Source organism: Pectinophora gossypiella, chromosome 15 (genome assembly GCF_024362695.1).
Source record: "Pectinophora gossypiella chromosome 15, ilPecGoss1.1, whole genome shotgun sequence".
Taxonomy (NCBI): Eukaryota; Metazoa; Arthropoda; class Insecta; order Lepidoptera; family Gelechiidae; genus Pectinophora; species Pectinophora gossypiella.
The window spans coordinates 6,994,750-7,022,340 of NC_065418.1; the positions used below are offsets into that span (position 1 = coordinate 6,994,750).

At 35.8% G+C, this 27,591-nt stretch overlaps 1 protein-coding gene across 1 annotated transcript in view; it reads left to right on the plus strand.

The window, feature by feature from the left end:
* Positions 1-27,591, plus strand: part of LOC126372936 (serine/threonine-protein kinase SIK2) — a 62,286-nt gene that overhangs the window by 28,538 nt on the left and 6,157 nt on the right. Inside the window, exons 3-6 of the mRNA XM_050018845.1 lie at positions 1,749-1,812; positions 11,118-11,233; positions 13,993-14,163; positions 15,201-15,324. Of these exons, the coding sequence (XP_049874802.1) occupies positions 1,749-1,812; positions 11,118-11,233; positions 13,993-14,163; positions 15,201-15,324 (475 nt within the window). The remainder of the gene's footprint in view (positions 1-1,748; positions 1,813-11,117; positions 11,234-13,992; positions 14,164-15,200; positions 15,325-27,591) is intronic.

Here is a 27,591-nt window from a genome sequence, read left to right on the forward strand (position 1 = left end):
TTTTTAAACCATTAACCTGTATCGGCATGGGTTTCCTTCATGTTCCTCCCACTCACAACTAAATAAATCAGGTGATCACAGCACGTTGCGTGGCTTGAGTTATAAGTATACAAACGGCCTGAACACGTGAATAAATTATACTTAGTGGATTACCGATTTCATATAAAGTACTGTTAGAAAAGAATCGAGCGCCCTAATATCGACTGATACACCACTACGCTAATGAATGTCACAACACTAGCTGACGTACTTTGACAGATCTAATTCTTACCGCGCATTGAGACGATTGTAAAATGTTATCTTATTGAAATATAATCACTAATTGTACTGAACTGTTCGTTCTGTTTAATAATACTTACTTATATGTATTTTTGAGAATTATTGTAACAGCTAATGTAACTTAAACAGTTATACATTTTAGAGACTATGTTCAGTGAAAGCATGTCTTTTTTTTACATAGGGGCTTTTAGCAAAGTTTGTTATGGCAGCCCCATCGATCAAAACTGACAAGTACTGATTATAAATCATATTTAATTCATGCCCCCACCCACAACAGCCCAAGATGTTATATGCTGTTGAGAAAAGCATAAATCAAATCGTAGGTTCTGATAAAAGGGCCGGTATGATCTGATAGAAGCTGTGCCTTTGTGACTACTTCGTAAACTACTCGTAAAAAAATTGTGTGAATTTATTATTGAGTACAAAATGTGTATAAGTAAGAAAAGTATCTAACACAACAAATAACTAAATAAGAACAGGGGGGTTAAAACGGCCACATAGAAGCAATTCATCTAAGAAAGCAATATTGATATTTGACATTTGTTTGCATTGCGCACTCACTTTTATATGCGCAGATGTCAAATTGCAATATTGCTTTCTTAGATGAATTGCGTCGATGTGGCCATTTTAACCCCCAGCTGTATTAAGTAACTTTGATGAGAGTGGAGGAAGCGAAAGTGATGCGTCTGGATTGTAGTAAGTGGAATTCCGTGGTCTCTGCCTACCCCAACGGGAAATACGCGTGATCTTATCTATAGAAGTAAGAAAAATAACTTTAAATAACACAACTTAAGGTTTTTTGTTGTACTAAAATGCCACTCAGTCGTTAGGTCGTTAGATTTTTGTGATATGTCCCCACCGGGATTCGAACCCGGGGCCTCCGGATCGTGAGCCCAACGCTCAACCATTAGACCACGGAGGCCGTCCACGGAGACTTGGTACAGACCACCAATAATAATGTTATTACACGTCCAACTCTAAATTCAAACCGGTAGGATTTTATGGGCAATCATGACAATGCAAATGAACCATTAGAGGGTTGAATTTCCGCCATTTAAATGTACGTAGGTAGATAATGGTGTCCAGTGGTTGAGCGTTGGGATTACGATCCGGAGGTTCCGGGTTCGAATCCCACTGGGGACATATCACAAAAATCACGTTGTGATCCCTAGTTTGGTTAGGACATTACAGGCTGATCACCTGATTGTCCGAAAGTAAGACGATCCCTGCTTCGGAAGGCACATTAAGCCATTGGTCACTGGTCTCAGTTACTACTTACTGATGTAAGTACGTAATCGCTACACGAGTCATGTCAGGGGCCTTTGGTGGGTCAATAGTAACCCTGACACCAGGGTTGATGATGTTGGTACTCGACGTCACAACTCATAACCCATACGATAGAAGAAGAATGTTGGTAGATTACGATTTGGTTTGGATAGAGAATGATTGCTTATTTATTATTGTTACAGGTCATGGAGACGAAAAACATGATCTACATTGTATCTGAATACGCGAACAAGGGAGAAATTTTTGGTAAGTAATACGTATATGTAATCAAATAAGAAAGACAGAAACAAATAAGAATATATAAGAATTGGCGTTGGATAAACCAGGGTGGAGATGCTACACTGACAAGAGCGTGGCTCTTAAATTAATGTTAACGATGATGTTATAATCAAATAATATTAATATCTAATACCAGCTGGCCAGGTGTGGGTGTATACGAGTATTATATACCATACACTTCTGCCTACCCCTTCGGGGATACAGTCGTGATGTTGTCAAAATATCAATCAGAATTTTAATGTAATATCTATCGGGAATAAGGCAACATAAAGTTACGTCATTTGCCTATAAAAAAAGACATCAACAATTGTCCATAGAAAAGACTTCAACGAGAGCATTTTTGACGTAAGATTACATGAATAATGAGATCAGGGAGGTTAAAATGGCCGCATCGAAGCAATTCATCTAAGAAAGCAATATTGCAATTTGACATTTGCGCATATAAAAGTAAGTGCGCAATGCAAACAAATGTCAAATAGCAATATTGCTTTCTTAGATGAATTGCTTCGATGTGATGTGACCATTTTAACCCCCCAGAAACGTAGAGAATTTATCGACGTGTCTTCGAAGAAGAACGAAGCCAAATTGCAAACGATTCGGACAATGAGAAATCAGAATCATTTATTCAACATAGGTAATTATCATGGATAGTTGTTGGAGGTCAATCGACAGTGACAGTGATAAAAATAAGATAGTAAGATATGACAGTGACAGTATATGACAATAAGTCTTCTTCTTCTATCGTGTGGGTTGTGAGGTGGATTACCAACCTCATCAACCCTGGTTTCTGGGTTACTATTGAGCCGCCAAAGGCCCCTGACATGGCTCATGTGAAAATAAGTAACTTATAAGGATATGACACCTCAAGGCAATCCCTTATACCTTCATATACAGTCAATGTCGACTGTCATAATCGTTTGCAACTTGACTATGATCCTTGGTACAGTCATGAGCAATATCATGTACCCTTTAGAACCCTGTCGCACTATCATATTTGACATTTAATGAGACTTACGGTTTAATATGTCAAAAAAGTTAATGTGACATGGTTTCAAAATGTATACATATTAATACTCGTGACCGTACCTACACTAGAACATGAGGTGCCTGCAACAAGCAATTTTTATTTGACTATAAATCTTATATCTTTATAAAAACGTCTTCCTATGTGGTAGACCCTTGCAGTATCCTCGTTTTATAACCGACGTGCTATCGACAGCGTTCGCAAAACGTTTGAAAAGGATATAATTAATAACGTGTCAGGGTTCCCTCGTTAAACGCTTCTTTGTTGTTATTAGAGTGAATATACAATTTTTCAGCGTGGAAAATTGTAAAGGCATGCTAAAGCGCCCAACATACGTTATACTAAAGGGATCCTCAAACCATTTTCTGCAAATAATAAGTAATATAAATGGGTAGTTTCCTAGGTCAAAATAAATCATGAAATTCCGACTACTAAATAAAGAAAGATGTAAAGATGACAAAAAACGTTTTTTCTATTTAACTTATTTATGAATTTCATTAGAGAAAAAATAAGTGCGAAATTTTGTCACGTTTTTCTATGACGTCAGGTTGCTTTTTCATACAAATTCCATAGTAAAATAACTGATTTGACTAGTTGGAAACTAGTTCAGTTACAGTTAACGAGAGAAATCTTCCATAGGTACATGATGAATATAAATAAAAAAACTTTAAATATATTTAATGATTCTAAATCCTCGTGTGATTTCTAAAAAGAACTAAAGGTAGGTATTTAAGTCTGTATGACATTGAATTGGTTTATTTTTATACCTGTAACAATAAATATGTAACTATACCTACATGTTACATAATATTATACCTAAGTATTCATTTCTTCAATTCAGATTATAATATACATACTTCATAGTTAAGCAATACACTTCACTGAATTGCCAAAATGACATTAAATTCAAGGATGTGGTATAGACACGTGTAATTATTTATTATAGTTTTATGTCTGTATTTAATGTCCGACTAACAACGTAATATATTATAAATACCTATTAATAACAGCTTCCTTGGTCCAGTGGTTGAGCGTTGTGCTCATGATCCGGAAGCCCCGGGTTCGAATCCTGGGATAAATAACTTTGTGATCCCTAGTTTGGTTACGACATTACAACCTGATCTGAATGATAGTCGTTACATGAGTCATGTCAGCGCCCGTTAGCGGCTCAATAATAACCCTGACACCAGGGTTGATGAGGTTAATAATCGACCTCACAACTCATAACTAGTCATAACCCATACGATAGAAGAAGAAGTACCTATTAATGCGAAACTTTAATAAATAGGTCAAATCTGATATATTCTTATGCGTTGGTTGTAAGACGTTCAAAACCTTGTTTATTAATAGGTTAGGTTTCCTGCTAAGACATATCTAAAACAATAGTTACAATTACTGACGTAATTATTTTCTAGCAAGTTTACGAATCTACATAAGTAAACAGATAACATTTTAATATTCTCCTGCAATTAAAAGATAACGCATTGGAAATTTTTACTTTTACAGTATATTTTTAATTCATCATCATCATCAATTTAAGAGCCACGCTCTTGTCGGTGCAGCATTTTCCATGCTAATTTTTTAGGGAAAAATAGGGCAGTGGTTTCCCTCTTGCCTTCCGCCCCGCAGTATTCTGTCTGACGCAAGTGGGATGGCGCCCAGAGTAGTCTATTACAAAGCCATACTAGGACTCCTGTCCTCCGCCTCTGAATAGTACTGACAGTTACTGCTGCCCTCTGTCAGGTTCCAGGTTACAGTCCCTGCCTGTATATTTTTAATTAGATGGGATAATTTTAATTATTGTTATTCAGTCGTATAATTGTGTGCTTTTGAATATGTAACTTTAATTAACGTAGCTCTTATTCTTCCGGCAGATGTGTTGTAGGTCATTGACATCGTCACAATGATTTTCATTTGTTTGTAAATGAATCGAAATTGTGTCGAATATTAAGGTGATGCGTTTCAGTCAGCTAGGTAACGCTGCGTCAGCAGATGGCGTTACTTCTGCAGTTTTCGTATTTTTTTCCATTTATTCGTTTAGTGTTGAGTTCTGACCCAGTGAAATGTTAGGTGGCGAAATCTTACATACATTATCTTTAAGTTAAGCTACAATTTTGAAGTATTTACTGCAGATATCATATTGAAACATTGCATCAAAAGTTGGTGTCATTTCAATTTGTGTACAAACACGAAGCTGTCACACACACATGCGAACTAGGTTAGCTATTAAAAGAGATGCATAATTTGAAGTCTACTTCTAACTTCTAAATGGCGCATTTGGTAAAGCAGTCGCCGCCATTCTTAAGTTTCACGGTTCAAACCCAAGTGCATGTTTTAATTGTTTTTACTTTTTGTATTTTTTTTACAGTTGAATTTGGCGAACCCGTCTATTTGTTACGGAATTTTCAAAAAGTATCACTTTTACCAATAATATTATAATTATACAATAATGTACTTTGCACTAAAGTACCTTCCGTAATTTCCGTATTTTTTATTTTGTAAAATTCTAACAGGCATTAATCGCATCAGTGAACATGCGGCTAACTAAAAAACTACTGAACGGATTTTCATACGGTTTTCACCAATGAGTAGAGTGATTCATGGGCGTGCTTTAGGGTATATAATTTATACAAGTATTTTTTTTTGTGTAAAATGGTTCAAAAATGATGATGAATGTCAAACATAATTATCGTTACAAATATAGCCGACTTGGAGCTTTCGGCGAAAACACTGCCTGAGCCCATTGAGATATAACAAAACAACGTATGGTTGAATTGTTCCTTTTTTATAGGTCTACCGAAAAGTCCACAATATGTCATAATAATTATATTGTGTATAAAGAATTGTGTATATGTATTGTATGATTTTACAAATAACGATCACAGTACAGTAATAATAAGGTAGATTTTTCCTAAATTGCGTCGGTTCAAACTTTGTCGCATGGCGTTTGAAAGATGTAATAGCGCTTCAGGACGTCCCGCAAGCACGGCGCTGATGTCGCAGTATCCGCATATAATTATTATGACTTGTCATTTAGTTCCAATAAAATCCGCGGGACTTCATACGTATGTCAGTGACAGCTGGTGATAGCATGCGGGACACTTAGCAGCTAATCGAATTCTATGTTGTTTTCGTGCCCAGTCCAGACGACTTGCAGCGCATTTCTGGACTTATATTTACGCGTGGTGTTTATTGTTAGGTTAGTTAGTTCAGGTTAGGACGTCTTTTTTTAACGACGACGTTAAAAAAAGACGAGGCTGGGACGTATTGAAGTAGTATTTCCATATATACGCGGCCTGAAATGGGCTGTTTCGGGGACCTGAACTGGTTGTTGTCGAACTTATTATCACGTTTTCTTGATTAAAATTCATAAATAAGTCAAATAGAAAAAAGATTTTCGTTAGTTTTAGATCTGTCATGATGTCTGTGATGTTTGTTTATTATACATAAGAATTTCAAAATTTATCTTATTTTTTTTCCCAAAGAGCAAGGCAAAGGGAACTATGCCCATACAGCCATGTCTTGTGTTTTTTTTCTTGATGATGATTAATGAAATGATGAAACCTAAGCCCCCACCCTCGGAGCAGACTCCTACTCCAAACCCCAAACGAAGTAAGCGGCTTGTTGGCGCAAAGCGAAAATAGATAGGTACACTTTGTTTATTGAATATTCCGATTTAATAATACTATCGGGAATGTTTTCCGACTAACTCAATGTGATCATTAACCACAAAACACCACTTCGTATTGATTATATTTAGATTATTCAACGAAGAAATCAACCTTCCCGTTCCCGTTTCCACCAAAAAGTCCGCGGCAAAGAGAATATAAATAAATCTGTATGTTGGATGGAAAAACATTTAATTAAAAATGACTACTATTTAGGCCGGCAAATGCAACAACTTTTTTTTTGATTTGGTTTTCCCCGAAGGGTAAGGCAAAGGGAACTATGCCCATACAGCCATTTCATTTTATGTATTGATTTTTTATTACAATGTATGTCCTCTTTTAAAACAAGGTACTTACCCATTATTTAAAAATGTTTAAATAATATGCGTTAAAACAAAAATATTTTTCCAATATTCCTTTTCTCAGATTGTAGTATTTTTAGTTTTTTATTTATTCTCTTCATACAAAATCTCTTTATAAATTGTCACTGACATTCTATTACACTTGTCAAGTAGTCAAAGCCTTTAGAGAAAAAAAAAACTATCACGCACACAAACTAACATTGACACCTCTACACGCTCAGCAAATACACTGTAATCTGCACCACTACAAATGTAGAATTGATCAAAATTGAGGGTCTGAAATATGGTACTTCTCGTATTCGGACCCTAAATTTTTGTTAGTTTGCGAAAATAATACACCAAAATATTACTATTTATCGGTTTTATAACAATATTCCTCTATCCGTTTTCCTGTAGCACTGCATCAACTTTTGTATGGAAAACGAATCACCTTAAATGTGTTTATTTGGGTTGGTAACGTACACACACAGTATTGTAATATAACCCGTAATTACAACGGAATCTTTAACGGTATTAAATACTAGGTATCCCTGTCCATCCCTGTCTCGTTATGATTTATTAAATTCTCGTATCTATTTATTTAGCACAATTTCATTCCAGCTTTAACAGAAAAGAAATTAAATATAGGCAACGAAATGTAGAGCCGAATCTCTAATTTCTTATTTGCTTATCTGTAAATCGAGCCTCTGTATTAATTCTCTTTGTAACCGCCTATTGTACAATGAAAATTCTTCTTTTCAAATAATTCCGCCTTGGGCTATATTTCTATTTGAATATATCAAAGGAAATGTAAAAATAATAATGTTTTCCATTTTCCAAAATTACGTTATGGAAGGTATATTTTCAATTTCTTTGTATAAAATATTATTAAACAAATTACGTTTAAAAAGAGTCCAATAATGAGGGTCTATATAAGAATCCATATTCGAAAATGCCGTAATTGAACTAACCTTTATGTTAAAATATACAGTGCTCATGGAGTAATGGATTTGGAAATACGCATAAATATTGAAAAAAAAAAACAAAGCACAACATTAATATACATAACTTTTCATAATTATGACAAGTTTCTAAAATCAGTAGTATATTTACACTTTCTAATCATTATGTGAATTAACGTTATGGCAAGTCTATTATAGATTTTTAAATTAGGTGTTTTAATTTTATGGAATTTAAGTGGATATCCACAATAATGTGTTGCATTTGGACGAGGTTTCTAATAAATTAAAGGTAACAAGCGTGGGCCACAAACGTACCGAGTGAGACGATAAATCTAAGCGGTTTCGGTCACCAAAAACCGTAACCTCGAAATCGATTAAGGGCGTTCGTACGCTCGCGGTAGCTTCGTGTATGACGTCAGCGAGGCACCAGTGACGTCATTGGCTGGGTGGAACAAGGGTTGTAGCGGGCGGGGAGTAGCAATTTCGCGCACAGCTGACTACATTCGCCCCGAAAGCCAACTGGTGACACCGCGATTCTGTTTCGTGAATCGCATTTAAAATTCTATGAAAATATCATGAGTTATCACATACACCATCGGTATACCGCCATTCCATTATTTTCTTATGTGCGTCAACATATCAGATTGGGATGCGGATCCCAATCTGATATATGTTGACGCACATAAGAAAATAATGGAGATATTTATTTACGTATATAAAAAGTACGTAACGTGATAAATTCAGTGATAAAACATGGCGAAAATAATCATTTAAGTAGGTATACGATTTCAATAAATACCTACCCACGTGAATTGTTATCTTTGTTTTAGTAGACATGTACTAATCAAGTTTGAAATGGGAATTTGCTATACAATTAGTAAACTTACAAATATTGAATATATTCACCGTTACAATAAATAAATCAAGGACATAATGTTATGGAATAAATACACATATATTGTTCCCATTTGTACTGATGAGATGACCGATGTCTACATTTTCTTCATAACATAACATAAACAGCCTATATACGTTCCACTGCTGGTTACAGGCCTCCCATTTTTTTTGTTTTTGGGACATTTTGTTCAAGGATCCCAAATTATTCTGTTCGCCTCGCGAGGCCATGATGAATAACGTAGGAAGATTGGCATCGCCATCTGTGCAAGTGATGTCATAACGCCGGGGAAACGAATTTTATAAATTTCCTGTTCGAACGACTGGCGGACATGCTTTCTAATTTTTAAACGACGACGTACTTGTTGTGCAAGTCTTAATCAAACAACGTGAGCCGTCATTGAAGTTTCAAACGCTCAGTCAAGTTGATCGTATCCTTGTTCCGAATGCACAGTTGCAGAAAATATGCAAAAATGGGGTTGTAGAGGCACACGCTCTGTTGAGTTCACATTCATGTGAATATAATAAGACTTACGTCGTAGGGCTAGACAGGAGGAATCTACCCTCATTGCCCGAGCACACCCACACTTACACACAGACACAGACACATACACACACACATTATACAAACATTCTTTAATTGCTCATTTGTAAAACTTAAAGGTAACAAAACTTTCTTGCCTATTTACTACTGTTATAGAAGAGCGGGGTCTCCTGGTGCAGGCATATTTAGCTTAAAAGGAGGCTCCAGTAACTAGTTTAAGAAAAAACATGTAAGAAAAGAATATAAATACTTTTACATTTTTTTTTGAGAATAGTAGTACAAACAAAAGGTAGTGTCTTTATAAAGATTATATTAAAGGTGGTACAAAAAATTATGCCCTTTACCTCTAAGATTTGTGCTCATAGAGATAGCTTCAAGATTATCACTTATGCTTAACATAAAGTGCAGTTTCCGTTCAACAACGTTCAATGTAAATAGTTCGCGTCATTCCATTCGACTGTACGTCATCTTGACGTCAGGTATAATTAGCGTTTGTGTACAAAAACCACGCTATTTCATTTGCATTACACACAGGTGTTACAATGACGGAACAGGAGAAAAATGAAAAATAAATTGACGCATAAGTTATCAAAGCAACGGAAATTAACAACGTGTTACCTATGGGAATGAGATCACCGCGCACCGTTTGAACTTTGTCATTTTAAGTGAATAAAAACGTATACTCAATTAATGGGTTAAAAGAATATTCGACGACTGATAACGAAATTATTAAATGTATTGCAACACATACTAAGCCATATTGTGAACAAACTGACTAAATATTTGCTATCAATAACGATTTCTTATGACTCTATGTGTGTACAGGATGGTTTTTGCTTATAAATGTAACTTTACAATGGAATAGTTCACGTTTAATTCATTTTAGGCTTTAGGTAAAAAGGATGATATCATTGTTATCTATAAGTTTTTGTTACAAAGACAAACCGAACTACGTTACTTCAAGTAAGTCATATGAATTCGATTAACAGTTTTGTTACGATAGTTTACTGTTTACATTTTCGGAACAGACACAATTCGTTATTTCAAAAGTACGATAAGTATCGGAATTTGGATTGGCATCGGAAACAGTACTCGTATTTATACAGATTAGTTTTCTTACTAAAATGACTCTTCTCGCGTCATATCCAACATTCTTTGCAGTCTTGACGTCAAAAGCTTTATCTTTATGTTCCCTAAGAATTTTTATGTGCAATTTGTTGACGAATTTTACAGTCTCAAAATCCTGAAATTAAGTAAATTCTTAGGTATGAATTAAGGGTTCATTGCATATTGATTGAACTGATCATTTTCACCTTTAGCCTGGTTAAGGACGTCTTGAACAACCTTGATGCCTAGACGCCGCTAGACTTCGGAATGTCTGCGCCCAAACCAGTTTTTGGATACTACTATTTGACGTAGATGGCTATAATTCGATAAAAAACACGCGACAAAGTTATCCAATAGGTATTAAATATATTTGGGTAGGTGTTATATACGTTGGGTACAACAGAGATTTTTCATTGCGCAAATTTTGATTTCGACGTGTCAAGTAATAAAGCTACATATGTATACAGGGTGGCCCAGAGGTTCACGTTTAAAAATGAATAAATAGATAAAGGGGCTTATTGGCTACCAGAAACACCCCATGTATGTTCAGCGATTATTTTCGGTTTATATAATCTAATAACTAACTATCTTCAAAACGTGCTTTACATTATAGTTATAATTATGTATTCAGAAGACGTCATTCGTGCCTATGATCACATCGGTCATCAAATAAGGTCGTTTGCAGTGGGTGTTAATTGGCATCTGATCGTAAAATGTGTTTTTTTTGCGCAGATTACATCGCTCGGTATGGGCGAATGGCGGAGCAGGCGGCAAGACGGAAGTTTTGGCAGATTCTGTCGGCTGTGGAGTACTGTCATGAAAGACGGATAGTGCACAGGGATCTCAAGGTTTGTTTATACAAACATTTACATTTAGTCAAATAATTATAAGTATATATATTAATCCTAAATAAGACCCCAAAATAATAATAATCATCATCATCAGCCCATTAACGTCCCCACTGCTGGGGCACGGGCCTTCCCTATGGATGGATAGGGTGATCGGGCCTTAAACCACCACGCGGGCCCAGTGCGGATTGGTGGTTATTAACGACTGCTAATGCAGCCGGGACCAACGGCTTAACGTGCCTTCCGAAGCACGAAGGAGACCCTGATGCTGACCACGATCCTCAGATATGACGGCCAGACCTAAGAGAGAGAAACAAACGCCAAAAGTAAATATCAATCAAATCAAAGGAAGAACATTCGTAACAAATATTTTTTTAAGTTTTAGTTACATGGAAATAACAAAAAAACGGAAGCTATAATAATGATTGGCTTAATCAAAAAGTACGTAATAAGTTGAAAAATAGCTGTTTAATTAATGCGGTTTCTATACAAACTTAGATGTTTATATGAGTCGGGCCAAAATTTTAATTTTGGTATTTTTAATTACATACATACATACATAAACTCACGCCTATTTCCCACCGGGGTAATCAGAGACTATAGAATTCCATTTGCTTCGATCCTGACACACACACAAAGCAAGAGTGCTTCCTCCACATTCATCAATCGCTTCATACACGCACGCCTGTTCAAAGTACATCGTATTAACAATATAAAGGTATTATGGTATTTTTAATTAACATTAAGTATTAAATTATTCTCATAACAATTACAAGAATTGTGTTCGAAATACTGAGATAGACTAGTAAAAATTAAGTTTAACAAAGTAATCATCAAAAAAAGACAATACATGAGTTCAAGATAGTTTTAAAAATTTTAAGTATGACAAAAATTTAAAAAATAATAAAATCGGTAGGCTTTATTTATGTGTTGAAACAAGAAAATAACTCAACTTAGAATCAAACCTGGAACTTTACAGCTGCTATACTGGGTTAATCTGAAGTTAATATTCTTTAATAAATATGTATGATGATTAACAATACGTAATTAAAACACTTCTTACTAAATCGAAAGTATATAGTAAGTACACAATTTTGTGAACGAATTACAAAAGAGCTATTGTTTCAAAACAGTCTGTTATTGAACAAAACAAAGTCGTTTATTTAAATAAATACTTTCATTTAATTTGTCCATGAAGTCATTGTTGCTTTTAAAAGTTAAACAAGTCAGTTGAATTCAAATTTTATAAGACGCGAAATATGAATGAAACTGAATTTCAACGATGTTCTTACTTAAGGTAACAAAACTCGAAGTAAACTTCGTAAAACTAACTCTAATATCACTATTTAAATAAAACTGATGGGTTGGATCACAAATAGAATTGAACGGAGATTGAAACAATATTTGATTCGATGTGCCCCAAAGTTGACTTTTCTATTTATTTGCTAGTAGGTAAGGACTTATTTGTTCAGATTGCGATAAGGATCGTTTTAATGGATTGAACTTGATTGAAGTGTGTATTTTATTTAATGCTGAGTACACCCTAGTTATTTGTATTGGGATTTGGTGTTAAATGATGAACCTAAATTTCGTGACAATATATTGGTGAAGAAATTACGCAAGAATCTGCCGACCCGTAGTTGAGCAGCGTATTACTGTGCTCCGTATACTCTTAGGCCGGGTTTCCTCTGACGCGGAGATGAGCGGAGAAGTGCGGATTTGACCAATCACAGCGTTCGAGAGAGCGAAAAACGAAGACGCTCTGTCACTCTCTCCTTCACGGTAATTGGTCGATTCCTGTACATCTCCGCACAGCTCCGTGTCAATGGAAACGCAGCCTTAAATACAATAATTTGCCAATTAATATAAAGGGTAGGGTCAGCAGATAATTTGTTTCTTTTAAATGTGATCTTTTAAGCATTTTATGTGTATGTAGTATGTAATGTACCATCGATGTCAGGTGATACGAAAAAAAAACGAACCATCGTTTATGATACGATGAATCATAAGTTCATAATTCGTTATCAAATTGCCGTTATCTTGGGAAAAAAATGTGTTTCGCATTGTTGTTGTTGGTCTTAGTAAAGATAGAGATAGACCTAACTATTTTTTTTTGGAGATTGTTGAATGATTGAATGTACGAAATGTTATTAATGGATATCTAATGAAGGACTTTCCAGGCTACGTACGGTTTTTTGACGCTTTATTGTAGGTTTGCCGCAGATGGCATTAACTACTTGGCTGGGCAAATGGGGAGCGCTGAAGGCTCTCACCCGGCCATAATTGAGAAGTACCCAAAAAAAAAGATAAAAGATGCATATGTCTGTTATTCATGAAATTAGAACGTTAAACGAAGGAAAATCTGTACAGCGCCATCTGTATTGATTTTGAAGAACGTAGCCTGGAAAGTCCGTCATTAAACAGAGGGTATGGTAACTACTGTACTTTCTACTTAGGTCTAATCAGGTTTCGGATTAGTAACGTGTTACTTTGAGTGCTAATGAGGGGATGATACACCACACAAGTAGATAGATTTTGTTGCCCAAAACACATCTTCCATTTAGTTAACTGTTGTACACGAGTCTAATAAAAATAAGTGTTAAAAGTTTCACCAATTTGCCGTTTCGCGTAACTTAGTTTTCCTATTACCGCTTGAGGGGACATCTTCTCGTCAAAGTAGCTCAACATTTTGTTGACTTATTTACTTGTGATAAGTTTCAGAGGTTAAATAAGTTTTTAACACAAACTTTTTCCATCAGGCGGAGAACTTGCTGTTGGACGCAAATATGAACATCAAGATCGCAGATTTCGGCTTTAGTAACTACTATGCTACTGGGGAGCTTTTAGCTACCTGGTGTGGATCACCACCTTACGCTGCGCCAGAAGTGTTCGAAGGCAAACGATATACCGGCCCGGAAATTGATATTTGGGTAAGTTGATTTTGATTTGAGAGTTTCGGTTTGAAGGCTTAAGAAGAATGTTATAAACAATAATAATGAAAACTCTGGAAAATGTTGTTCAAAATGAGCGAATTCATTGACTACAAAAAACATCTGAAAAATCAACCGCCCGCTGAACATTCCCCAGATGAACTCAGGATCGAACCCTAATCCCCCGAATACTCGGCTTCACTTGGCGATAATCAAAGAGCAAGAAGGTTAAAAGTGTTTGAAGCATATTTTTCAAAAAATGTATTGTTATTTAAAACATAGTAAATAGAAGATGAAAGTAAATTATTGTTCTGTTTTTACTTGGGTGCCCAGCAGGTGACATAGTTCAAATAATTCTACGAAATCGAAGTAGCTTATTCAATAAATATTGAATGAACTCTACCGAGTTTATTAAGTGACCTAGTAAGAATTTCTTCAACCGATCTTAATAATAAACTCATTTTTTCAGTCGGGAAACAATATTCTCCTTTTTAATGAAATAAGGCTTGCTCGATAGTATTCAATAAACGGTGTCAAGAGAAAATTAATAAGCTAGACCACTATTAATGCATATATCTACTTTACGCATTGCTTGGGCACTTCTGACTTTTGGATTTTTCGATGGACTTTCTGGTGCAATGAATATTGCAAATTCTATCAAAAATAATTGTGATCCGTCCTGATTCTGTCACTCCTTTATATGCAACGGCGGCGTTCTCTTTTCAATTCGTTGCACATACGTATCTACAAGGTTGTATTGGTCTTTCATCCCCCTAGCGTTATCCCGTTTTTCACAGGGGCTATATTGGTCTTTACTCAACAATATTCTGTTAGTTTCCAAGGTTTTTTCAAAACTATCTACCGGAAAATTGATTGACTGCAATACTAATATTTGCCACATAGACTTTGATAGGCACCCAGACGCTTAGTCATGAAACAACCTTCAGATAGTGGATAGCTAAGACAAATAAGATCTTATATGGAACAAAATCTGCACAATATTAACAATAGATGCTAATCTTAAGAATACATTTCAGAGTCTCGGAGTGGTGCTGTACGTGCTGGTTTGTGGGGCTCTGCCTTTCGACGGGTCCACACTGCAGTCGTTGAGGGATCGCGTGCTCTCCGGCCGATTCCGGATACCCTACTTCATGAGCGAAGGTCAGTGTAAACGAAGGAATTTACAAGGCATGTTCTATTTGTTACGCAACAAAAATGTGTCTTCGTAGCTTTATCCGACAAAAGACACCCAGACTTTACTGTTAGTTATCAGCAAAAGTGTAATATTGCTTTTTAAGAAGAATTGCTTCAGTGTGGCCTGATCCGGAATCTCATCTGATTGAATTAGCTAAACATCATTTATTAACTATTGAAAAATAGGTAACATGGGATTATTGAGGAATTTAATATGGGAACTATTATAAAAAATCCTTAATAAAGCTTCAAAACACGTTCAGTTTGCATTCCAATTAGAAATATGCAAGTGAAGCTACAAGCTGCTAAAAGAATACATAATATAGTATTTCATGAACCCCCAAAAGGTAAGGTTGTGAACGAAGAAATTTTTATTACTTCGCCCAAGTAGCAATCAAGAATTGTGATTAAGTCATATATGTTTAAACTTTAGCTAAAGTGAGATTTATCCAAATCAAATAGGACTTATTAGGACTTCATAAATTCATTTCCTTCTTTAATACTATATAGTTTTCAACAAATCCTACTTTAGATAATTTAGAATACACAAAACCAAGTTAAGTATTCACAAAACTATTTAGTCTTATCTCAGCCTACTGTTAAGTCTACAAGTATTCTATTTGTTACGCAACAAAAATGTGTCTTCGTAGCTTTATCCGACAAAAGACACCCAGACTTTACTGTTAGTTATCAGCAAAAGTGTAATATTGCTTTTTAAGAAGAATTGCTTCAGTGTGGCCTGATCCGGAATCTCATCTGATTGAATTAGCTAAACATCATTTATTAACTATTGAAAAATAGGTAACATGGGATTATTGAGGAATTTAATATGGGAACTATTATAAAAAATCCTTAATAAAGCTTCAAAACACGTTCAGTTTGCATTCCAATTAGAAATATGCAACTGAAGCTACAAGCTGCTAAAAGAATACATAATATAGTATTTCATGAACCCCCAAAAGGTAAGGTTGTGAACGAAGAAATTTTTATTACTTCGAGTACGTTATAAATATACCTATCATACATAACACGTGTAATACTCTATGGGTCTGGACTGATAGTGTCTATTCTAGACGAAATTTGCCAAAATCTGCGAAAATTCATCTCGCAAGATCTCAAACATACTATTGTTGCTCCTCAATATAATACCCGGGAATGTGAAAGGGTTCATTGTTACGAGTAAACGTGAATGGTTGGAGACGGATGGACGGGCGTATCCTTTTTAACGATTATTTGTGGAGGATTTCGAGGAATATTAAAAATAAAGTAAAGGATTTTTTTCTTTAAGCACAAGCTTTTGGTTATGGGGAATGGGTATAGAATGGATAGGTAAAGTATAGTTGGGGTTAGTCCTTGCAAGGAAGAACATTCGATATTCGTTTTATATGAACCATGCCTCAAAGCAAATAGAAATGATTGGATTCTATTTTGGTGTTATGTATTGAAAAAAATCTGATTATTATTATAATAATAACAGAATCGTATAACTTTTCCTAAATCACTTTTGTTACACGTGCCGTCAGGGGCGATTCAAAATTGAGCTACCTATATTATATACGTGGGTAATATGATTCCCATTCAAGAAGTTATTTTTGGCGTCCTCGCGTTGGGGATAATATTCCCTTTGACATTTCGCGCTGTCATTCACAAATCGTGTACGAATAATTAGGGAATTGTGTGTTGAGACACGTTCTCACATAATTTATTTCGCCGGTTGTACTTTAACGGAGAGAACACGTTATATATAAATAAACAAACTATAATAATACTCTTTTAAATATGTAAATACTTTCTTAAGTAAAATAAACATGAATTCTTAAACAAGTAAATCGTAAAATATCATTATTTATCGTTATGAATAAATTACAATCCCTATTTATGGGTAGTTTCTTTACCTTTGGATCAACATACTTAACTGTGTTAAATGTAGATATATGCTGCTAAAAATATGCTAAGTTTAATATCCCGTGTAATTACAGCTCTAGCTAATTTACAATCTTGTTAGGGAGTTAATTTTCCCAGCACTTCTAGCGTGCTTTTCAGACGGCTTTGATGATGTATTAAACTTCTTTATAGAGTTGGGTGACGAGTCTTCTTACGTAATAATATAAGGTGTTTACTTGATATTCGGACCACTTACACACGGCCATAAACTGGCACGATTAAATCTTGTTAAAAAGGGGATTACTTAGATATCATCGATTATTATATATTCTTGGCATTATATCTACCTATGGCCTATGCCAAATGGCAGAAAGTAGAAATTAGAAGAAAATGCTTCGGTAATAGAATGCAGAAAAAAATGTCGGTGCAATATAATATTCACTGTTTATTTCCGATGATTATATGGTTAATGTAGTTTTTCCTCATAGTAATAATGTTGCCCTAGTGAGAGTAAATATGTTACCAACAGGCCTTGTGCTAGTAAAAGGATCTCGAAGCGCGGATATAAGCACGACACGACAAAGCCGCATTGTTTGCGAGGCTTTGGGTATGACGCAACGCCACGTTGAAATCCTTTATGCAAAAAATATTTTTACATAAAGAGAGCAATAAAAACATCCCTCACTTTGTTGCAAGAACATATCAGTATTTTCCATTAAATTAGGATATTTTCAGAAGCCGTCTGAAGCCCTGTTTACTAGCAAGTCTATAAATTATTCTGCATGACGCAATTTGCCACCTACCATCTTCTACGTTTAATTTTACTATCTCTAATAAATACTTATATTAAATTCTCGAAATAGACACTGATGCTATGTATAGATTGACAGTTGATTGAAAGGGAATTTACGGCAAATATCATTTAAACGTTGAGAGCGTTATTGACAAGCTCAAATTCTCAATTCAGAGAAGACTTTTTACTTCCAATAATCTGGAGGAAAGAATCCCAAACACCCTCCAATCCGGGATTTACAGAGTTCAACTCCAACTACCCGCCGAAATAACAATCCAAACAGATTTACCGCTAAAGGAATTTCTTTTACAAAAACAACATTTAACGAATATTTGTGTACAGTTGAATGGAGTCTAGCGATGTGTAAATGTTGTTTACGTCAAATAGTTAGCAGGAATAGATAAAACAATTAAGCAGTCGTTTCGACTGGCTGAAAACCTATACTCCAGTTGCTGCGAGATAAAAAAATAATGAAATCGATAAGCGGACACTCGGCCACTTGCGTCATCGGTATGTTCAATCATGCATCCCGCAACCGCTAGCGCCCGCCTAACACGACGAATCACATTTTTATTTCCCACCGGTTTACACCAGTTAACATTGCTATTCTGAAAACTAGAAAATGCTGTTTCCGTGCATTGGATACATAGCAGCACTTCATCGGATGGCTACTTTCAAAGCGGTTTTCTAAAACGTATTACCTATAAGATTGTAAAAGTGCATATACAATGACACGTTTATTTTGAATTTTGTTAAATAGCCCCTGACAGGAAAACAGGTTCTGAAAAATAAAGTGCAAGTGCTCATAATAGCTGGAAGATAGAAACTTAATCAATAGTCACCTGGAGAGAATATCGTGGCAATGAAAACACAACGCTTGAATAATATCGATTTAAATGTAGACAAAATTAGATCTGATGACAGTAGTTTCAAATTGGAATACATTATGCATATTTCATGCATTCTATACTTAATATTAACAGTAATCGAAGGTACGGAATATTTCGTTGTAATTCGCTAAAAAGCCGTAACAAACAGGTAGCTAAATGGAATTGTAAACTCATATACATAAAACATGTATTCGTGGTTTCAATGGAGTTGAGTAGTGAGGTACTACTGCAATATTTTAAAGGAAACGCTGGGAAGCAGAAATGACATAGAAACGAATGGCACTTTCAAACATGATGGTGTGGATTACGGTTTTATAATCCCTGAAACTGATATGCGACAGAGATGAGCCTTACACGTGAGTCTGGGACCCAATTATTGTGAAGTTTGAACTAGTATACGAAAATGTACATTTTTAGATAAATATTCCTACGGTATACGTACGTCCTTTTTTGTTAATTCAATAAGCACCTTGAAGGTGATGACGGCCGTGCCAGAAATAGTTCCCATTGACGCCTGCGCGCCGTCGATACGTTTCGCACTGGAGGTTTGACGTAAGAAAAGTTAATGACTATATAAACACGACGTGCTAACATAAATAAAAAGAAATGCGTCGCTTCATTAACAATAATCTATCCTGAAACAATATATCATCGCACTCATTATCAACATCAAACCACGGTTCACCGATGACAGACTAATGTGTTAACGGATGCCTCGTAAATTCTCCCTTTACAGCGAATTAGTTGACAAATATACTGAGACGAATTGTTCAGAGCTATGTTAAAGTTTCTTCGTTAAATTACTTATTTTCGCGCTAGAGCAGCGGCGATAGGTACTTATTTTATTCAAGAGGTCGTTACAAGTCTCTTGGGTCCAAAATAGAGTGTAGGTTACAGAGGGTTGGCACACGTGACGTGGGTAAAAATTGCAGATATGAGAAATGTTACTGGAAAAACTATGTTACGTAATGGAGCGAATCATTACAATGTCGTTATTGCTCGGCCGGAGGGTGAATTATGTATTTAATGGCGTGAATAATAATTAGAAAGCGGATTGCATTGTAACAGTAATAGCGAGAATAATAGGTTAGGTAAAATTAAGACGTATCTTCTCGATATAACTTTCTAAGTAACATTCTGCCGTAAATAATATTTTCCAACTAAATATTGAGGAATGTGCGTCAGTCAGTTCACCGCATTATTTCGCATTTTACGTAGCAAAAAAGGTAGGTACGTACTTAACGTGAAAAGCGACACTTTTCCGCTTTCCCCCAACTTTCCTACGTGGGAGGGTTGAGGTCATATTCAACGCAAAATACTGAATAGGTATCCTGAAAATATTTTCCTCTTTTCACCCGCAGGCCAGCCTTCCTCAGATTATTTACGTAATTCGTCCGCAAGCAGGTTTCACAGTCGACGTAAATTTTACAAAGGTTCTCATTTCAATAAATGACAACCCTTATAATTCTACTGGAAATTGCATTAATGTAGAGGGAAATAAAATTTTAATTAGCAATTCCGCTCATACAACGAGGTTACACTGTGTTTTGTAGATAATTTGCTAGTGATTTTAATTCATTAAATTGAAATTACATTTATACTTTGCAAGACAAAACTAAGAAATGAGGGCACGGACAATGATATTTAAATTACACTATACCTACAGGTGCATTCAAAAGTGTTTCGTTCGTACCATAAATGTTGGCTTTGGCATTAAAGCTTGTCTGTCTGTGACACTCCACTGAAGTACTCTCGTATTTTCCCAGGCAAAATCCTGCCTATTATACAATTCTACAGTCCTGGGAATTGTTTTCTATTTGAAGAACTTATTTGAATCGGGGCTAACGAAGGGATTATCCTCTGCTTACTCCTAGAGCTAGCCGAGGTTTATAGAAGTCAATTTAGTGAGGTGGCTTTAGCTGAACCATCTGTACCTCTCCTCTATGTTTCCTTCCTACTTGTTATTTATTATCTAAATAACCTCTGCCGAAGGCAATAAGAGATTCACACCCTTATAACGAGCTTATATTTTTATGCAGCCAAAGTATCTCAATTTATGAATAATTCAAATACGTAATAGAAAATTCTTGTTTTGGAAATTCCGCCTTTTCTTTGGCAGCCCACGAGTTCCCATAATTGGGTGGACCATCCGTAAATTGAATATCTTATATTCTAAACAACTACTAACTTTGAACGAACTTGTGATTTGCCGACACCTGTGAGAATATGTCTCGGGAATAATAAGGGCATAATTTCCATAATATAGAACTTTGAGGTGTTGAACGAGGTGTTGATTCACTGGAGAATTTAATAATTAATCTAACATTTTAAAAGATTTATTATACTTACTGGGGCTCTGGTCAATATACTTAATCGTAATACAATAGACAGAATCACATTTCTGTTGTAAATATGGTGATATGAGTAGATCAGATCATAGATTAGAAAAAGACAAGAAAATTGTTTTTCTGTTCTGCGGATGCGATGATTATAATCTATGTCTTGTCTCCTTTATACAGTACGGTATAAAATTTGAATTACATCAATTATTTCCCAATTTTGACATAGATTTTACTTGAATAATTTACTGTAACAATGTCTACGCTTTTGAAACACGACTACACACTGTTGTAACAAACGGATGTGTAGAATACGCGTGTGTGTGCACATAAAGAGTTATTATAGCAATATATTTTGCTAATCTGCGGTGTAAAAGACAGGTCATACATGGTCCGGATATTAAATGCGCATTGCGTTCCGCACGCAACGTCAGACATAATGTCTCATTTTTTCATACAAATATCCAAGAGTATCCAATGAAAAGCGGTGTAACTCAAAAAAAGGCGGTTTTACGACACTCGTGAAAGCAGTCTGTTTCGACATAAAAGTTAAAGCGCCCCCGCCTTTTTCGTTTAATTTATAGTTTTTATTTTTTTTCCTGAGATGTTTTCATTATATTTTCTGACAAGTTCTGTATCCCAAGGAAAGGAAAGGAAAAAGAAGTGAAAGTAGTGTTTAAATCCCATTAATTAAACTCATTATAACTCGTCAATTGGTAAGTAGTACTACTAGGTACATACATTTCGAGGATATATTTTTTACATTTTGTTACATAACTTCTAACTCCCATGGATTCCACTGTGATGCTTTTTGATTTAATAACTAATCGATTGACATAGGTGGCGTCGTCATGATCCGCGAAATCGATTTCTGGGTTTTTCGTCAATACATTTTGAGCATTGTCCTTTCAATCTAACCGATAAGGGTGCAAGTCACTTTGGTTTGACCATATACTATTTACGAGTATATCATGACCATAGATATATTATTATTTATGCTTGGTTGGAATGTAACTGGAGTTATACCCGTTTCCATCGTACGTGCAAACATCGCGTGCGCTTATTATCGGCTGGAAGTATATTTGAGGTGCGTTATATACTTTTCCTTCACATGCTCTTGCATGCCTTTCCGTTTACGAAACTAATTACATTGCATGCGGATAATAAAGCCTTTGGATTAACCATAAGCGTTATGAAAAGATGTTAGATAATTAAAATAACATCCTGTGTTAATAGCATGTTTATTGTTCTAGTAATTAATCGCCTTATGTAATTTTATATTGTGCAATAAAATAGATAAATATAGGTGTTAGTATTGGTCGTGGATCTTATTTTTACAGTGTGTTGTGTCAGATACTTTCTGGTCATGTTGCCTATATAACAAATATTCTAGGAAGGAATTTCATAAATATATAACCTAACAATGAAATTCTGATAAATTGTCTAGGAATTATACCTATCTCCATAACGTGTCATTCAAAGCTTGATTAGTTGTTTGACGCTACAATCGCTACAAATCTTAATTGCCTAGTAATGTTGCGTGTTTCAGAAAAATCCCAAACTGACAGCAACCACAAATTATATTAGGTCCTGCTTGTACTTAAAGTTCTAGTACGAGTAAGTTGTCCAGTTTTAGTGAGAATTACTTAATATTCAAAGTTTTTGTTCGTCCGTCGTGTTGTTACATAAAATACGAGTGATGGCGCCTTAATGCTCCTTTTTCATAATCATCCACAAACTTTGAAAATTCATAAATGAAATTTCAACGAAACAAAGAAACTTCAATGAAACGTAATAGAATTACGAACTTCCAAGAAACAAGTTTCAAGTTGTTGGGGTCCTCACAATCCTGAACTTCCCTGGCTTGAATTCTGTTTAGAAATTTCAGGGATTTAACTTAAAACGGGTTCGCGTTAGGCTTTCTAACGTGACGGTTGGATGTTTCACATACCACTCGTTGTATTAGCGTATGTTCGCTTCATTTATTCCATTGTCAGGGCGTAGACCTCTGCTTCTGTTCGTCACAGTAATAAATCTTGGGCCCTACACTGGCGCAGTGCGGATTTGTGGTCATTTTAGGTCAATGGGCAACAAAATTGAAGCAGACATAGTAACAGTTTAAATATAAACTGGAAATTATTGAGCCGTAAAGTACTGAAAATAGCATAAAGAGCTTTAACAGCATGCCTTAATTAGCCTAGTCCTCCGTGCGCCCTTAATAAAAATAGAAGATTTATAAAAAAGCTTTAAGCCCGACACTGAGTCATCTTAAACATTGGCTATGTACTGTCGTCATTCAAACATTCAGAGGACGTTATGAAAAATGTATTTTCTTTCCGAGTCGATATCGCTCGGTTGACGTCACGATTCCCGTCTAAACATAACATCACGACTGTATCCCAAGTGGGCTAGTCAGAGGTACATTCATTGCAAGACGAACTAAATACCCGGCCACGTGATAGGTCAATTCCCGACATGCTAAGCCGGCAAAAGCGTCTTATGTTCTCAAAATTTCTTGAAATGCCCTCTTGTTGAGAAGTGCCTTGGGCAAATGATTAAAGACGGTGGGATGGTTTGTTTTAATTAGATTATGAAAATGGAAGCGCGACACTTCATTATTCATGCACGAACAAACAGTTTCCCTTTTTAAATCATGTTCTTATTAGTATAATGTTTGCGAGTAGAAGTGATTACAAGTGAATCGGGAACACGACGTGGAAGCGCGTCAGCTTATGTATGGCTTGTTTACATGGGTTTTATTGGTCGTAATTAGTTGCTGGCAGTGGCGGGCCGGCGCGGCGGATGGCATGGTGACGGCCGCGGCCCGACGCGCCTCGTAAAACCGACCAAGTTCATGGAGCATCAATATGGCGGCCCACCCGACTTTCCACCGTTTCATTAAATAACACCCGCACATTTTTCCCTCGATTGCGTCAATGGTCAAGCATAGCACGCGATATTTGCGTCCGAGCGATTATAAATAGAATTGCCTGGCAAAAAGTCGACTCATCGACTTTATTTTAGAAAGAAGAGGAACGGAGTTAGGTAAATAAAGTAGTACCGAAATTACTTCGATGGACGCGCGGCGTGTTTTGTTTTCATGCTGAAGTGCAGGATTTTGGCGCGCGCAATCTATTTTCGAGTCGTCGAACAGTTAAACGAATATTTATAATCGGATTCGTCACGCGCCAATCGGAACTATGTTTTGTTAAAGTTAAGAGAGCGATCGCTTCGAACGAAATATTTACTTAAGATTATTTTTGGTATTGAATTTATTTATTTCTTGACGTGCGTCGGCACATGAAAGCAATTATATACGATGAATGACGCATGAACTGAATATTTTCTAAGAAATGATAATTTGTAAAGTCTATTCGTTGAATATTGAACGAACAGATGGACAGATGTCTACGGGTATAATTATTAACCCCACGTATTTATTTGAAAAAAATATGGGTACACAGTTAACAAGTTAACGTAGGTTATGACGACCACACTGCCCATTTTAACTAACCTAGAGGGCGAAGGAAGTCATCTTCTGGTAACTTATTTACCCGTTACGGATTCCAACGTGACGTTTGTATGTTAAATAATCATGATATAAACAAACATCAAACTCGCATTCCAATTGTGGTTTACCCTTTATCTATTTCAACGATTACAATCGGGTTAGCGGTGTGCGTATAAGGAATTAGCGTTTGACGTCATTCGCGTCAACTAACCCTCGCGACCTTTGACTGTTCAGTTCACCATCACGTCGATGACGTCAAGCCTCTCCATACCTTATTGGTTTAATGCCATAGCTATACCTAACATGCTACAGAAAGTTATATTCCTACTTCCTCTTACGTAATTACTTACAAATACAAATGGAACTCGAAATGCGATGGCTGAATACGTAAGTACGCTAGTCAAAAATTTTATTACAAAAAGGGTAGGTTTTCCTTAGCAAACGCGAAACTCGTTTAAGTAGTTGGGAAAGTTAGGTGATTGGAGAAAAATGGAGACGGGAGTTAGGTACCTAGTGGGCGTAAATTATGATAGAAGCCTTTAAAATGAAGAAATACCTATATTTTTTGTGTTTTAATTTTCGATCAACGTAACAGCTTCGTTTTTTGCCTTATTACGAGTCTTTTATGTCAAAGGGCATCGAGATAGGATGTCTGGAGGACACCTTTTCACAAATCGATACTATTCTTAAAATAATGGTTTGTGAAGAATGTTTCCCCGCACATTGTAACAAACGAATTTATGTCCGAATACCTTTACCTACACGTCTCATGTTATGTAGGCGTCCAAATATAAGTACTCCGAATTTCAAACCAAGAATACGAGATTCTATCTTATTATAAGGCAGAAATGGCAAAACAACGACCTTCGAAGGTCGGAAATTCCGCAGTAAATATTACTTTACTCATCGGATTCTGTACAGGTGTTTGCACTTACCTACAACTCGAACAGCTAACCACATTCCTCTTCTTGACATTTCCTCATATTACGTACGCGTACCAACACGGGCTACACGCGCAGTGATGTGCCCTTAACGGGAATTTTCCCAAAATAGAAATGATCCCGATGTAAAAACTCTTAAATAGATGATGACGATGTTCTCCCAGACGTATCCGTCGAAGGCGACACCCTTAGCTGGTGTTTGAGCGTTGTGTTCACAATCCGGAGGTCCCGGGTTCGAATCCCGGTGGGGACAAATCACAAAAATCACTTTGTGATCCCTAGTTTGATTAGGACATTGCACGCTGATCACCTGATTGTCCAAAAGTAAGATGATTCGTGCTTCGGAAGGCACTTTAAGCCGTTGGTCCCGGTTACTACTTACTGTTGTAAGTATGTAGTCGTTCAATGAGTCATGTCAGCGGCCTTTGGCGGCTCATTAATAATCCTGACACCAGGGTTGATGCGGTCGGTCATCCACCTCACAACCCACACGAGAGAAGAATTTTGAATTATAAGTATAGTCGTATTCTTGTTTCATTGTATTTTCTTCGATATCGAGGTTAATGACCGGCGTGATAAAAACTTGGCCTTTACACCGGATTGCGACATAGGCTTTAATTTATTCATTTAAGTGGCACAAAATGAGGTACGTACGTACTACAGGTGACTTTGAAGACTTTTTATCAAGGTATACGTAGGAACGCAAACAATCTTGCTAACCCTATTGAAAAGTGATAGGTATACGACTCGATACTCAGTATTTCAGAATGTTGAAAGGCATTATTCGTATAACGTATTTATCATGATTTAAAAGTAATTGGTGTATGCATATGCTCTTGCATTTTTGAATTTCTGTGAATAGAATAGAATACTCGTATGTTTATTTATCAAAAAACTAGAACATGTACTGACGGACCCCGCACTAGAAAGACCCTGTATCGCGAAGGTCCTGAATATTTGTTATTAGCAAACACTTAAATACACCGGCGAGCTAACTTTCATAGAAGTAAAATTATAGCATATATAAAACATTTACACAAAGCATAATTTCTTAGTAGGGTACGAATTTCACAACTCTATTTGCGTTCAGAAAGGTTTTCACAATCTTAACTAGTGAAGTAGCAGTGATAAATATTAAAACGCATGCAGAATAGTAATACAGGAAAGTGTAAAAGGAAAATGCAAATGCTTGCGAATGCAGTTGGTACAAGCAAACCTTGATTATTCACTGGGGTTTTCGTCGCGGGTTCTTTGAGGGATTTTATTTTTATTACATTTGTAATGAGAGCCCTCATCTTCACAAAGCACATTGAAACGTTTTAAAGAACGAAAAATAAATTGTAATGAATTTCAAACGCGTAATTAAAAAAAAATTACAGCCAAAAAATAGGTGAATGACCCTATTTGCTTTGATGCTGTAATAGGAACGATAACGGAAAATACTTCAAAGTATTTAGAAAGCTTATTTTGTTTAGGTACGGTAAAAAGGAAATTTTAATCAGAATCATTATGAATGCTCACATACTTCTGTGCCTCATTTTCCAAGAGGAAAATTGTAAGTACCTAATTAAAAACGAACCTACCTAACTTTATTACTAACTACATCTGTAACGTCATTATAGTCAGTATAGACATAACGTCATTATAGACATTATAGTTAGTCAACTGTGAAAATAAAAATTTGAGTACATAATTATAACCGAAATTAGAATTATTCTGATAATAGATAATAATAATATACTTTTTCTACTCCTCTACTTTAATCTGGCATTTAAATAACCAAAAAGTCTAATATAAGTACATACATAATTAAACTCTTTGAAAAAGTGTACGCTCTATGGCCTATAAAAGCATTGTTTACAAAGTGTAACTGTAC